Genomic DNA, 15,635 nt, shown 5'->3' with positions numbered 1-15,635 from the left:
TGTCATAGTAAAACAAATTATAAATGGCAGTAGCTGTTTTTCATATTCTCTTATACATTAGTGAGAAGGTTGTTTGTCTTCATTGGGTTCTGACATTGATTCAAAATTAATCCTGAGAAATTAGAACCTTGTTCAAGGTTATTCTCAGAAGGTGTTACATATTCCACTCATTTTATCTGATGCATTAGTTTGGACTAAAAATAACAGGTCACTGGCAGATGGCAAAGGATAAATGAAACAAATGGTATAATGCATCATAATTCCGTTGTCCCACTTGCACCCACATCAAAATCTCATCCCACAGCACTCAGCTAGAGTATGTTGAACATTCAAATCCAGCTTTTAAGGTACCCAACATCTTGACAAAGCAATCCCAAAATTCACACCAAGAAAATGGGTAAAATAGTTGCAAAACCTCCTAAGGGAGTACCCGCTAATGTTTTAATTGACAGTTTTATTTTGCCTAGTTTTATTCTGTTGCTAAAATTTAATATGCATTCATCTTCATCACATTTAAACCCATGAAAGTTGACAAAAGCATCAGAAGGTCCAACAAAGCGTACTAATTGAGAAATCTGCCAGTGGATCCTCTACCACAGTCTATGGCAAGCCTGTCTTCACTGGTCAATACACACGTTGGATTCTTAATAGTTCCACATGCTATAAGATTGGTTTTTAGGCAACCTTGTAAACAGGGACCGAGCCATTTGCCCAACATGCAAGCTTGATGCTGAAATAGGGCACATCAAAGGCATCCTGCAGGATAATGGCCACCCTGATCAGATCATTTCACACTGTATACCACACAAACCATATATCAAACACAGCCCAAGGCAGCCATTTTTGGCCCCGAAAAATGCCCAGTCTACCTCAGATTACTCTAGACGGGCAAGGTCTCTCAAAAATTTGAGCAACAGGTGAAGCTAGCTGCTTCATGCTGCTACTGTGCAGTAGCAACATGTGGTTTTCGCCACTAACAGAATGTGGCCGTCAAGTCAAAAAGATGTTCTGCCTATTACTCAAATGAGTAATGAATTTCAGTGCCAGTGTGATGCTAGGTATGTAGGCCGTACATCCCAAAGACTAGCGGATCGTATCAAACGACATGTCCCAGCTGCTGTTCACAACAGGCAAGGTACGGACCGTACCCAACCAACCCGTCTTATGAATTATGCTGACAACCAATTTAAGATTGTCAGTTAAGCTCGCAGTGTGGTGCATTTGCATGTACAGGAAGCTACATATATTAATACACAGGGCCCTTTTCTTTGAGGACCTAAAGAACATGTACACACATTGCGCCTGTTTCAGATAAACAAAATAAGTGACTGCCATTCGCTGACTCATTTCTCAGGACAATGCCTTGACCAGAGTCAAGCTGCCTGGTCTAAATCTCAAATGAAACTTCACAGCTAACTGTCAGTCACCATCACTGGTGCATTCTCCATGGCAATGCCTCTACCTTCCCACTTGTCAACCAATCAGCACTCTCTTCACATAGTATAAATTGTTGTTTTCCCCATATATTGGTATTCTTGAGAAGCACCCTGATAACTGCAAGGCGAAAAACTTGGAGATGTCTCTTTTTGCAGCAATACTCAGGTTTTGTACTACCAAACAACTATAAGAATAACACCAAGGTCACAAATGACCAGGTATTACAGCAAATAGTAGAGGTAGGTTGCAAGTGTACTGGAATATTCATTGGGTTAGTATGTTTAGCTTTTTAAACAAAAGAATATTATTATCGTTAAAAGATTTTGTTTTACATATGAACATATGAATTAAGAAGAGGAGTAGGTCACTCAGCCCCTTGTAGCCTCCTTACAATTTACTTTCCTACCTATCTTTGTGTCGTCAGCAAATTTAGTCTTCATTCCTTTGGTCCCTTCGTCCAAGTCATTTATATAAATTGTGAAAGGCTGAGGCCCCAGCACTTATGCCTGTGGCACACCACTTGTCACATCCTGCCAACCAGAAAAAGGCCCATTTATGCCAACTCTCTGCTTCCTGTTAGCTAGCCAATCTTCTATTCATGACAAGATGTTACCCGCTGCACCATGAGCTTTTATTTTCTGCAATAACCTTTGATGTGGCACTTTATCAAATGCTTTCTGGAAATCTAAGTTCATCCACAGCACATGTGATTCCTTCAAAGAACTCCAAGGAATTGGTTAAACATGATTGCCCTTTTACAAAACCATGTTGACTCTGCCTGATTACCTTGAATTTTTCTAAGTGCCCTGCTATAACATCTTAAATAATAGCAACCAACAATTTCCCTATGACAGGTGTTAGGCTAACTGGCCTACTGTTTCCTGCTTTCTGCCTCCCAACCTTTTTGAATAAATGAGTTATATTTGCTATTTTCCAATCTAATGGAACATTCCCAGAATCTAGGGAGTTTTGGAAAATTAAAACCAGTGCATGAACTCTCTCACTAGCCACTTCTTTTAAGACCTTAGGGTGAAGTCCATCTGGACCTGGGGATTTGTCAGCCCGCAACCCTAACAATTTGCTCAATACCACTTCATTTGTGATTGTAATTTTCCCCCGAGTTCCTCCCTCCCTTCCATTTCTTTATTTACAGCTATTTCTGGGATGTTACTCCTGTCCTCTAAAGTGAAGACTGAAGCAAAATTCCTGTTGTAATTCATCCACCATCTCCCTATTTCCATTACCGATTCCCCAGACGCACTTTCTATAGAACCAACGCTCACTTTGTTAACTCTTTTCTTGTTTAAATATCTATAGAAACTCTCACTGTCTTTATATTGCTAGGTAGCTTTCTCTCATTATTCCCTTCTTATTAATCTCTTTGTCATTCTTTGCTGTTCTTTACATTCTTTCCAACCTTCTGACCTGCCACCTGTCTTTGCATAATTATATGCTTTTTCTTTACGTTTGCTACTGTCTAATTTTTTAAATTAACTGATGGTGGGCCCTCCCCTTGAAATTTTCTCCCTCATTGGAATGTATACATTGTGTGTTCTGAAATAGCCCTTTAAATTTCCTTTGTAAGTGCCCTTTCCCCTATCTTCCAATGTGATAGTTTTGACTTTTACACTTGTTCTGTGGGAGGAGTTTAAACTTTTTAAAACAGCCATTTTATTGAGAAAATCTAGCCTTATTTTCAACAACTTCACAGGTTGACAGATCTGATCTCTTCATAAAATTGATGTTTTTTATTAAGAATGCACCAATCTCAATTTAAATCCGAAACTCATAACTTGACTAAGAAACAACCATTAAAATGTGAAATGCTTTAACCTAAGCTTTACATACTTAGAGGAAACAACATATTCAAAGCAGCTTTACAAGCAATGTTATCTTTAAAAGTACAATATGATGCATTAAAAGCAATGCACCTGGAGGAAGCGAAAAGTTCACTTAAAAAGTGGACATTTTGTAGATACAGCGGTTACAAAACCAAATAACATCCAGTGTTGGAAACTTACTAAAATTGACATTGGTAAGTTTGCTTCTGGGGAAAAAAATATTGCTCCATATTGTTGAATTTTGCAGTAACTGAATCTTTCTGGGAAATGTCAAATAGGAAGGAAAGGTCAAAATTAGCCTTAATTATTAATGGTAGATTTAGTTTGAACAGGCAGGTCTTTTATCCTAGGTTTTAGATTTGAAAAGTGGGAGAGGTCAGTTCTGTACCCATTGAAATGCAAACAGCTGGGTCCACACAAACTTTCAGTTGGCTGAATTTTGGGTCCAAATGTGAGCAGTTCCCCAAATTGTTCCCCAAAGTATCATCAGCACCCTTGTGTAGAAAGCCACTTATGACTCAAACTATCACTCCAAGCACTATGTACTTATGTTCGAACAAATGAGCATATCTGTTACAGTAATGGTATGATTAAGGTATTGCTTGAATTGTATTATTAGTTTTACATTTTGTGCAATGCTTAGACATTATAGTTGTTAAAATATTAAGTCTGTGTGCTGGTATAGGAACATAGAGAGTTAGTAGATCTGGTTAGGAATATGTGGTGAGCAAATTTTGAGGACATCAGCACTAGGATCTACTGACAAATAGATTGCTCCCACTCAGCCCAATTACAAAGTGATCACAGGACTTGAATGCTACATTACAAACTTGGTTAAAGATTAAAAAATACTTTATATTGGAACTATTGGAAAGTCTCCACATGCCAATAAATTTACTGTTAAGACGTCAGAACTGTTCAACAGACTCTACCCGATGGATTCAAACACAAAGCTAGAAATATATCTCTTACAATGGGCCATGCCAACAAACTCCTCTAAGCTTTAACTTATAAAACAACTCTTGTAACTGTGTTCTAACTGGATTAACAGAATTCAAAATGAGCCTATATCCACAAGCACCATCAGCACAAGGCAGGTTTTTACCTTGTCTCACAAATACGTATCAAGAAAGAGCAAACGAGTAATTCTAAGAACGACAACCAATCAAATTACTAGTTTGTGATCTATGTTCTACAATACTTTACAAATGCAAATAAAATCTGCTGATTCCACTACAAAATGCTGATTTCATTGACTTAAGTTACACTAATTAAAAACAGGATAACAATTATGATCTGACATAAATCTTGTGCTTTCCAGTAACCTTTTTATTCGTTCATGGGATGTCGGCGTCGCTGGTTAGGGCAGCGTTTACAGTCCATCCCTAATGGTCCTCGAGAAGGTGGTGATGAGCTGCCTTCCTGAACCGCTGCTGTCCATGTGGTGTAAGGTACAACCACAGTGCTGTTAGGGAGGGAGCTCCAGGATTTTGACCCAGCGACAGTGAAGGAACGTCAATATAGTTCCAAGTCAGAAAGGTGTGTGACTTGGAGGGGCACTTGCAGGCGGTGGTGTTCCCATGCATCTACTGTCCTTGTCCTTCCAGGTGGTAGAGGTCACGGGTTTGGAAGGTGCTGTCAAAGGAGCTTTGATGAATTGCTGCAGTGCATCTTGTAGATGGTACACACCGCTGTCACTGTGGGTCAGTGGTGGAGGGAGTCAATGTTTAAGGTGGTGGATGGGGTGCCAATCAAGCGGGCTGCTTTGTCCTGGATGGTGCCGAGCTTGAGTTTAGTTGCAGCTACGCTCATCCAAACAAGTGGAGAGTATTCCATCACAATCCTAACTTGTGCCTTGTAGATGGTGGACAGGCTCTGTGGAGTCACGAGATGAGTTACTCTCTGCAGAACTGCCAGCCTCTGATCTGCTCCTATAGCCACAGTATTTATATGGTTAGTCCAGTTCAGTTTTTGGTCAATAGTAACCCCCAGGATACTGTTGTAGGGGCACATGTGAACCACAAGAGGATATAGAGGGGGATAACCTCGCTCTCTGTTGAAGTGATAAAACATAAGGCAACTTACTCCTTTAACATCTAGAAATATCAACCTCTGCAAGCTGTACAGTTTCTCTTTCCATCACATAATTCAATTTCATGCCCAGTTAAAGGCATGTCATATTCATAACTTTAAACATGGACTGTGCTCGTCTGGAATTGCCTTTATTTTAAAATTGACACTGCAAACTGTTAAGATGGCTGCCAAGGGGGTCAGGTGATTCTGCAACTTCAACACAGACTATCAAGCTTCAGGAAAGTTCCAAATTGAATCATAATGGGCAGGGGTCAACCACTGAAAGGATATACCTAGACAGCACTCCTTTGTGGAATTCACACTTGCCATTGTTCAAAGCTTACTCCAAAATACAGTCTCAAGAGTCCGTTGACTCTGTTTCCAGGTTTGTCATGTAACAAAAGAAAGCTGGCAAGACCAGTAAGCCACACGTGTGTAAAACCTTCTCTTGCATATCAATGGCTGTTGAACATGTGACAAACTGATTCTCCGATTCTGAAATTCTTTTATCCAAAAACTCAGAGGAGTCCTGGGGGCAGGGTTTAGAATAACACCAACAAAAGAACAGCTGCGGGTGAAGGCTGTGCTACCTTCCCTTTTTAAAAAGGGAGAGACTTAAAAGCCTCCCAGCCTAATTCCTGAGTTCCGGGTTCACCTGTAAAGAAATTGGACTTCCTAATACAAATGCCACAAGTGCCTGACATCATTACCTGTTGAACAGCCTTCTCATTGAAGGAATCCAGCAGTAATCCTGATATCTGACCCTAACTACCTGAAATAATTGGAACTATAATTTAAGAGTGGGTAAAAGCTTTCCATCTCACTGTATTCTCAAAGAAATGTGAAATGTTAACTATCGCTTTGATTTAATACTTGTAGAAATGCAATCTTCTTTAATTGCATCTTTCTGGAATGTGCGGTGTGTGACTGGTGTAGCATTTAGATCTTTCAAAATGAGCGTGTGAATAAATAATCCTCTTTGTTTAAACCCATGAAAGTCTGCTACTGGAATCTTTAAATTGACCATACACTAAATTGAACACACATCTACCTGTTCAAAAATAAACCACACTGATTATAGGCAGAAAGCAATTCAGGGCTTCAGCTTATCTCTCTTCCCCCATCTGTAACACATACTCTCAAGCTGCATCTAATTTGCCTTAACCCACACAAATAGTCTATCTTAAACTGATAAATAAAATCTGGGTTTTTCCAATTCTAATTTCCTTTTTGATTTCTTTCACTATTTCTGATTGGATGCTAGGAGGTATATAATCACATTGTGAAAAGTATTGACACTGACAATATTAAAATTGGTGCAAAACTAGGATCAACACTTATTTAAGGGGAAAAAATACGAGGAAGATTGAGGGCAATAGAGCCCATTTAAATCCTCCTCTGCATTGCACATTAGCACTAACAGGTTAGACCACCAATGCACCCTCCTACAATATAAATTTGCCACTTTGTAGCCTGCAGGTACTCTTTTAGGTTTCAAAATATCAGCTTCTCCTTCCTTTCTCATATCATTCACAAAACATCTCTTTAGAGAAGTGGGATTTTAATGGTGAAATGCTATTGCAGCCCTTGCAGTTAAGAAGCACACTGCATTTAAAAAATAATACTACCTCAACGTCAAAATTCCAACTTGAGAAAAGATAATCACCTTCTTTTACTTGGGATAACTCCAATTTCTTCACTCTCACCGTCTGGCGTTACCTGTCGAGCCTGCCACCACTCATCATCTGATGCATTGATCACGTGCAGGATATCGCCAAAACTGAAATTAAGGCCTTGGCTTGGGAGACCACTGTCTTTGGTCTTGTCATAATCGAACAAGGCTCTAAAAGTGACACAATGGAGGAGAACACAATAAGTAAGTAATGACAATTCATCATAAGATGTTTCAAAACAAAAACAGAAAATGCTGGAAAAACTCAGCAGGTCTAGCAGCACCTGTGGAGAGAGAAGCAGGGTTAACATTTCGAGTCCGTATGACCTGTTGAGTTTTTCCAGCATTTTCTGTTTTCCTTTCAGATTGCCAGCATCCGCAATATTTTGCTTTTATAAAATGTTTCACCTGTTAGACATACAGGATATTGCATTAAAAACACTAAATGCTGGAAATACAAAAGTGTCAGCACCTGCAAAGAGAAAACAGTTTACTATTGATGTGTGCAACTTCAGACCTATAGACAAAAGATAAACAGGCCGTTTAATAAGTTTGCAAAAAAATGTTTACATAGGGGAGGGCATGAATAAGCAGACTGACAAGACTGGTAACATTTAGCTCATCAAATGCCTCTCTGATTGATGTATCAGTTGATTTTTTTTCCCTCCCACTCTCCTATTGCAACCTTACAAAAATCTTTGTTGGTCTTCAGTCCTATCTCCTGCATATTTTATTTTTATTTCAGCATTGAATTTTCATATTTCCTTTATTTTCTTGAGCTTTATGTACCTCAATTCAGTTAAAATACACAATGGTACCAAGGGAGACAATTTAACATTAGTAAAGATTATAGTCATTAACCCTGCGTGCTTTAGCAATCTTGTTCTTCGATCTGCAAATGACTGCTCAACTGCCATTTTCAGTTTTTACTTCTAGCCAATCTCCCCCAAATAGACACTCAAAATAAATTATGATTTTAAAAAAATTTTCCAACGATAGCTTGCCGATCCAAGGAGGTTGATGTTAACGTTCACTCTGTCACTGTTCAAGATTATATAAAGCTATCCTTTCCAATTAAAGTCAAGGCAACTTGGAGTTGTCACCATGTGCAGACGAACCCATCAATTATGCTATTTCTTCCCATCCTCCAAAATTGAAAGCCATTCGTTATAAATTAGCTTCACTTTATCTTGGGTGTTAACATTATAAAATCATTTTTCTCTGGATACTTAATTTTAAAATAAAAGTGACTTGGAAGCTGGTAAAAAGAACTCATTTATCTCAATTCATGTGAAGTATAGGCACTAATTTAATAGACTGAAATCTGTGCTGATTGTACCACCTCCCATTTTAACTCATTCTTTCCCTGCATCTCAAAAAGCTGCCTCTTTCAGTTTGTCCGTCCTCCGACAAACTTCAGGCTTTAGAACACAAATCTGGTACACTGAGCCACTAGTTAATTTCCCAAGCCTGGTGGTTTCTTTGAGAAACATCAGAAAGGGAGCTTGTAAATATACCTTGGGTGACAATGGTCAAAAAACTCAGAAAATTAAAGCTGCTTCGGGAGTTGGGGCAAGCAGAAGGGGAATGAAGAACTCCACTCACTTGCATGTTTTCAGTCTGCTAAACAAGGCTCACAAGTGCCTCGAGTGACGTCCTAATTAGAAAATACCAGATAGTGGGAAACAGTGCATCACTTTGAGCAAGGGGTCTGTCATGAATTTCCTCCCTCAAATGCAGGCAGCACACCAAAATCTAAAATTTCATCTTAGCTGCACCCTTGGACAATTGGTTAAGTGGGAAGCACTTGCACAATTTCTAGCTTCACCTGTGATCATGTGACACTGATGAGATAGCTCAGGTACGCATGGAGAGGGCCGTCAACATGGATGCCAGGTATCACAAAAAATTAAGTATGGTAAATTACTTATTTGGATTGTTTCTCTCTGGTAAACATACAAGTTTAAAGTCAGTTGCTGCTAACATTTTTTCAAGCTACAACAAATGACATCTATCTGGAAGCCAAAGAAATGAATGTGCCTGTGGTTTGTTTCTGATCATGAAAAGGGTCTTTAATAAACTGATACCTGCTGAATGCTTGCCAGGTGTTTTTCCTGCAGTGATCACTCAGAACAGCTGGGATAAACACATTGCTGAAAGGATTAATGGTTACTGAGTGAATGTGGTTGAGAAAAGTCCAGGCAACAGTCAGGCCGGGACCAACAGGGTTCTGAGTTATATAGGAGGTTTTGTAGCAGCAGCTCACAGTAAGTAAACTAGAAATGGTGCTACAAGAATTAATTTCATATTTCAGGTTAATGAAGAACAGCCTTTGCTGGTTTGACATTGAGAACAACAGTAAAGTTGTTCACTATTGTAAATGCTAGTTGATCTTCCAAAGCTTTGCACATGGGGTGTCTTAATGTCATCTTCAGGCATGGTGGGATTAGATGATAGCAAATGAGTGTACAAGGGCATGCAATTCAATCATCACTTCAAACATTCTTCCTTGTGTCAGAAGTGGCTCAGTGAGTAGCATTCTTGCATCAAAGTCGGTTCTGGGTTCAAGACCCACTCCAGGACTTGAGCACAAAGAAAGAATCAAGGATGACACTGAGGGAGTGCTGCACTGCTGGAGGTGCTGTCTTCCCTCTCGGTTGGATGTAAAAGATCGATGGCTCTATTTTGAAATGAAGGAGGGGAGTCATTCCTGTTGCCCTGGCTAATATTAAACTGTCAATCAACATCACAAAAACCAATTATCTGGTCATAAGGACATAAGAAACAAGAGCAGAAATAGACTATATGGCCAGTCAAGTCTGTTCCACCATTCAATATGATCATGGCTGACCTTCGGTTTCAACTCCACTTTTCCACTCACCCCTTGTATTCCGTAATTCCCCGAGACACCAAAAATCCATCCATCTCAACCTTAGATATATTCAACGATGTAGCATCCAAACAATAGAGGATTCCAAATATTCACAACCTTTTGAATGAAGAAATTTCTCCTCTTCTCATTCCAAATTATCAGCCCCTTATCCTAAGACTGTGCCCTAAGTTCTAGCTTCCCCAGCCAGGGGAAACAACCTCTCAGTGTTTACCTTGTCAAGTCCCTTCAGAATCTTGTATGAGATCACATCCCATTCTTCTAAACTTCAGAGAATATAGGCCAAATTTACTCAGCCTGTCATCATAGGACAACCTCTTCATCCAGGGACTAATCTAATGAACCTTTGCTGTACCACCTCCAACGCAAGTATATCCTCCCTTAAATATGGAAACCAAAACTGCATAAAGTATTCCAGATGTGGTCTCACCAAAGCCCTGTACAATTGGAACAAGACTTCCATATTCTTATACTCTGATCCTGTTGCAATAAAGGCCAACATGCAGTTTGTTCTCCTAATCACTTGCTTTACACGAAAGTTAACTCTGTTCCTTGTACAAGCCACACACAAGTCCCTTTGAACATCAACATTTAGAAGTTGCACACCTTTTGAAAAATATTCTGCTTTTTCACTCTTACAAAGTGAATAACCTCACACTTGCCCACACCATACTCCCATTTGTCACCTTGTTGCCCACTCACAGAATCTCTTTGTAGCCCCTTTAGGTACACAGGAACAGTAAGTAGACCACTCAGCCATCCAGCCTGTTCCACCATTCAATTAGATCATTGCTGATCATCTACCTCAACACCACTTTCCTGTGCTATCTCCATATCCTTTGAAGTCATTAGTCTCCAGAAATCCATCAATTTTTGTTTTGAACACGTTCAATGATTGAGCTTCCACAGCCCTCTAGAGTAGTGATTTCCAAAGATTTACCACCCTCAGTGAAGAAGTTCCTCCTCATCTCAGTCTGAAATGGCCTGCCCCTTACCTTGAGATTATATCCCCTGGTTTTAGACTCACCAGCCAGGGGAAACATCTCATCTACATCCAGCCTGTCAGCCCTATCAGAATTTCGTAAGTTTCAATGAGGCCATCCCTCATTCTTTTAAACTCTAGGGAATACAGACCAAGTCTCTCCAATCTCCCCTCATAAAACAATCCAGCCATCCCAGGGATTAATTTGGTGAACCTCAATTGCACACTGTCTATGGTAAGTATATCGCTCCTTAGTTAAAGGGACCAAAACTGTACACAATACTCCTGGTGTGCTCTCACCAAAGCTCTATACAACTGCGGCAGTAAATCTTTACTCCTGTACTCAAATCCCCTTGGAAAGAAGGCCAACATACCATTCATCTTCCTAATTATTTGCTGCACTTGCATGCTAATTTTATTATTTTTTTTATATGGAATGTGGCTCGGCCAGCAATTTTGACCATCCCTAATTACCCTTGAATAAGTGGTGGTGAGCTGCCTTCTTGAACCGCTGCAGTCCATGGTGTAGGTACACCCAAAGTGCTGTTAGGGAGGGAGCTCCAGGATTTTGACCCAGTGACAGTGAAGAAAAGGCGATACATTTCCAAGTCAGGATGGTGAGTGGTTTGGAGGGGAACTCCCAGGTGGTGGTGTTCCTATGTGACTGCTGCCCTTGTTCTTCTAGACAATAGTGGTCGTGGGTTTGGAAAGTGCTGTTTAAGGAGGCTTGGTGAGTTCCTGCAATGGATCTTGTGGATGGTATACACTACTGCCACTGTGCGTCAGTGGTGGAGGAAGTGAATGTTTGTGGATGGGGTACCAATCAAGCAGGCTTTGTCCTGGATGGTGTCAAGCTTCTTGCGTGTTGTTGGGGCTGCACTCACCCAGGCAAATGGAAAATATTCCATCACACTCCTGACTTGTGCCTTGTAGATGGTGGACAGGCTTTGGGGAGTTAGCTGCCACAGAACTCACCTCTGACCTACTCTTGGCACCACATTATTTATATGGTTGGTCCAGTTCAGTTTCTGGTCAATGATAACCCCCAAGATATTGATAGAGGGGAATTCAGCAATGGTAAAGCCATTGAATATCAAGGGACAATGGTTGGATTCTCTGTTGTCGGAGATGGTCATTGCCTGGCACTTGCATCGCATGAATGTTACTTGCCACTTGTCAGCCCGAACCTGGATATTGTCTGGGTCTTGCTGCATTTGGACATGGACTGCTTCAGTATCTGAGGAGTCGTGAATGGTGCTGAACCCACTTCTGACATTATGATGGAAGGAAGGTCATTGATGAAGCAGATGAAGACAGTTAGGTCCTGAGGAACTCCTGCAGTGATATCCTGGAGCTCAGATGACTGACCAACAACCAACTTCCTTTGTGCTAGGTATGACTCCAGCCAGCGGAGAGTTTCCCCCGATTCCCATTGACTTCAGTTTTGCTAGGGCTCCTTGATGCCACACTTGGTTAAACGCTGCCTTGATGTCAAGGGCAGTCACTTTCACCTCACTTTGGAGTTCAGCTCTTCTGTCCATGTTGTACCAAGCCTGAAATGAAGTCAGGAGGAAGTGACCCTGACAGACCCCAAACTGAGCAATAATCTGCTCATTGATGCTAAGTGCTGCTTGTTAGCACTGTTGATGACCCCTTCCATCACTTTACTGATGATTGAGAATAGACTGATGGGATAGTAATTGGCCGGGTTGGGTTTGTCCTTCTTTTTGTGTACAAGACGTACCTGGGAAATGTTCCAACTTGCTGGGTAGATACCAGTGTTGTAACTGTATTGGAACAGCTTGGCTAGGGGAGTGGCAAGTTCTGGAGTACAAGTCTTCAGTACCATTGCCAGAATATTGTTGGGGCCCATGAACGGTGACTCATGAACAAGGATACCCAGATCACTTTGGACACCTGCACTTCACCTTTTAAGAAATATTCTGTTTTTCTGTTTTTTAATCCAAAGTGAGTAACTTCACACTTATTCACATTATATTCCAATTGACAGTGAAGGAACGGCAATATAGTTCTAAGTCAGGATGGTGCGTGACTTGGAGGGGAACTTGCAGATGATGGAGTTCTCATGTATCTGCTGCCATTGTTCTTTTAGGGTCAACCACATTATCTTGCATATTAATATTTTATGTGGCATCTCACTGAATGCTTTTACAAGTGTATTACATCTACTGGTTTTCCCTTATCTTCCCTACTAATTACATCCTCAAAACACTCAAATTTGTCAAACAAGATTTCTCTTTCATAAAAGCTGCTGACTTTGTCTGACAAACTATGATTTTCTAAGGGCATTGTTAGGTCTTCCTTAATAATAGATTTCAGCATTTTCCTGATGACTGATGTCAAGCTAACTGCCCTGTAGTTTCTAGTTTTCTCCTGCCCACCTTTTTTTGTTAGATTTGCTAATTTCAATCCGCTGGGACTTTTCTAGAATCTAGAGAATTTTGGAATCCACTATCTCTGCAGCTATCTCTTTTGGAACTGTAAGATGCAGGCCATCAGGTCTGGGGATTTGTCAGATTTTAGACTCTTAACTTTCTCCAGTACTTCATCTGTGCTGATATTGATTACCTTAATTTCCTCTCTCTTTTTAGTCCCTAGTGCCCTGGCCAGGAGACAGGAATATATCTATGTCAACCTGTCTACTTTATAAAATTGTTTTTATTCTAAAAATGGACAAAACTTTACCCTGACTAGCCATGACTTATACCAGAGGAATTTCTAACCTTCAGAAATAGCAGGGACCTCGTTATCTCTAAAGAGGTTCTAATGCCCTCTCTGACTGCTGACAATCAAATTCCAAAAAAATGCACAAACACCTTTTACATCTGAGGCATAATTCTGGCCAACGGTGACAGTATGTCTACAAAGGACAAAAGGGACCCTGACTCCTCCATTAAACACCTCAAGATTCCAGACCTGGGAAGAGTTATCTTTTGTGTAACACCCAGGAGAAGTGGGAGGTATGTCACATGACTTTCCCCAAGCTGCTAGAACCTGTAAAATTGCCATCTGGAACTGAACTCAGGCAATCTACCATTTTGTCATCTAACAGGTAGCAGCAGAAAGAGCTCTGTCCAGGCCCTCATCTATACTGTGTACTACTGGAACAATGGAACTTCTATATCTGTGCCTTAACGACAAATTCATCTCTGCTTTCTTCCATCACAGAAGGCCTTGCTGCTGGAAAGTTGGATCACCCTGCAACAGTTTCAGCCTGCTAATTTCTGAAGGGATACACCACTGGCCTTTTGATTCTGGGCTCACATGAAACCATGACTCTTATTTTTTATCATGGTCTTGCCCTGCACCCCTTTCTTTCCCTTATCCCTCTTTTATTGTATGAGTGCAAAACGGGGTGGACATTGTGAAACCCCTTTCTGTATTTTGTATGTGTGTAAAATAAATCAGCCCTCTTATTTTATCTGATCTCGAGTTTGCTGTGGGGTTATTAATAGAGGATTGGATCACTCCAAACTGAAGGAAGGATTGGGGAAAACATGCCACCACTTATAAAGGGGGAAATCACTTGTTTACGGATGGGTAGTGAGAGGAAAAAAATCAGAGCAGCTTAAATTAATCTCCCTCCAGTCCTTAACACTAGATTACCCTCTATTTCTGATATGTAACTTGTGTTTTCTATTATGAAGACAGACACAAAATATTTGTTCAATGTCTCTTTCATTTCCTCATTCCCTGTTATAAATTCTCCTGTCTCTGCTTCTAAGGGGCCAAAGATTAATCTAGCTGCTATTATCCTTTTAATATACTTGCAGAAGCTCTTACACTCTGCTTTTATTCCTGGCTAGTTTACTCATATTCTATTTTTTCCTTTTTTATTAACTTTCTGGTGGTCCTTTGCTGGTTTGTAAAACATCCCCAGACTTACTACTATTCTTTTAATGTAGTACTGTCCTTAAATTCTTTTAGTAAGCCACAGATGGATCATTATCACATCATTGTTTGAGAGTTTTCTATGCACAAATTTCTTGCCATGTTTCGACAATTTCCTAAAATACTTCAAAATTATTTCATTGGATACAAGGTGTTTGGTGACGTGGTTGGCATTATATAAACGCAAGTCTTTCTGCCCCTTTCCCTATTTTGTTTCTGTTATAAATTCCTGCACCCACAATTATAAATGGAAACTGCATACGTAAATTTGTCATTCTGTAATTACATTCTCTGAAAGGGGAGGTACGGTATAGGTAGGAAGAGAAAAGAATAGATAGAAAGGATGGAACAGTGGGCAGGCAGGCAGGGAGGGAGATGAAAAGAGTGGGGAAATAGGGGAGCAGAGGAGGATCCAAATATGCATCACTACTTTGTTTCACCTCTCCTTCTCCGTGATTGATACTTGTAACCGGTCCAAGTCCCAGTTCAGGCACGCAACATAGAGATGATTTTAAGCTGATCGTTGTAAAGAACATTAGGGGGACAGTGCTGACAAGTTTCTGGCAGAGTACACTTCATTAAGATCTGGAGTGCAGTTAACAAGGCAAGAACAGCCTGCTGTAGAAATGTTATCAAACTGAAGATGGTCTTGACGCAGAAAACAGCACTGGAGGATGGGGAGATATTGCCCTGAGCATCAGGACAAGGAGCTGCAGAACAAGGAATGCAGGGCCAGATTCTAAGATCCCGAGCATTGGGCTTATTCTTTCTTTTTAAAATAAACTGCTGTCATGTATCCAATTAGCTCTACTTCGAAGTCAGGATTGG

General features: G+C 40.4%; 1 protein-coding gene across 7 annotated transcripts in view; it reads right to left on the bottom strand.

The window, feature by feature from the left end:
• Positions 1–15,635, bottom strand: part of dlg1b (discs large MAGUK scaffold protein 1b) — a 386,920-nt gene that overhangs the window by 35,335 nt on the left and 335,950 nt on the right. For all 7 annotated transcript variants that reach the window (XM_041206085.1, XM_041206028.1, XM_041206037.1 and 4 more), the window contains one exon: positions 7,018–7,194. In XM_041206085.1, coding sequence (XP_041062019.1) covers positions 7,018–7,194 — 177 coding nt within the window. The remainder of the gene's footprint in view (positions 1–7,017; positions 7,195–15,635) is intronic.

This window comes from Carcharodon carcharias, chromosome 2, assembly GCF_017639515.1.
Source record: "Carcharodon carcharias isolate sCarCar2 chromosome 2, sCarCar2.pri, whole genome shotgun sequence".
NCBI classification, from domain to species: Eukaryota; Metazoa; Chordata; class Chondrichthyes; order Lamniformes; family Lamnidae; genus Carcharodon; species Carcharodon carcharias.
This window is presented reverse-complemented; position numbering and strand designations above follow the sequence as displayed.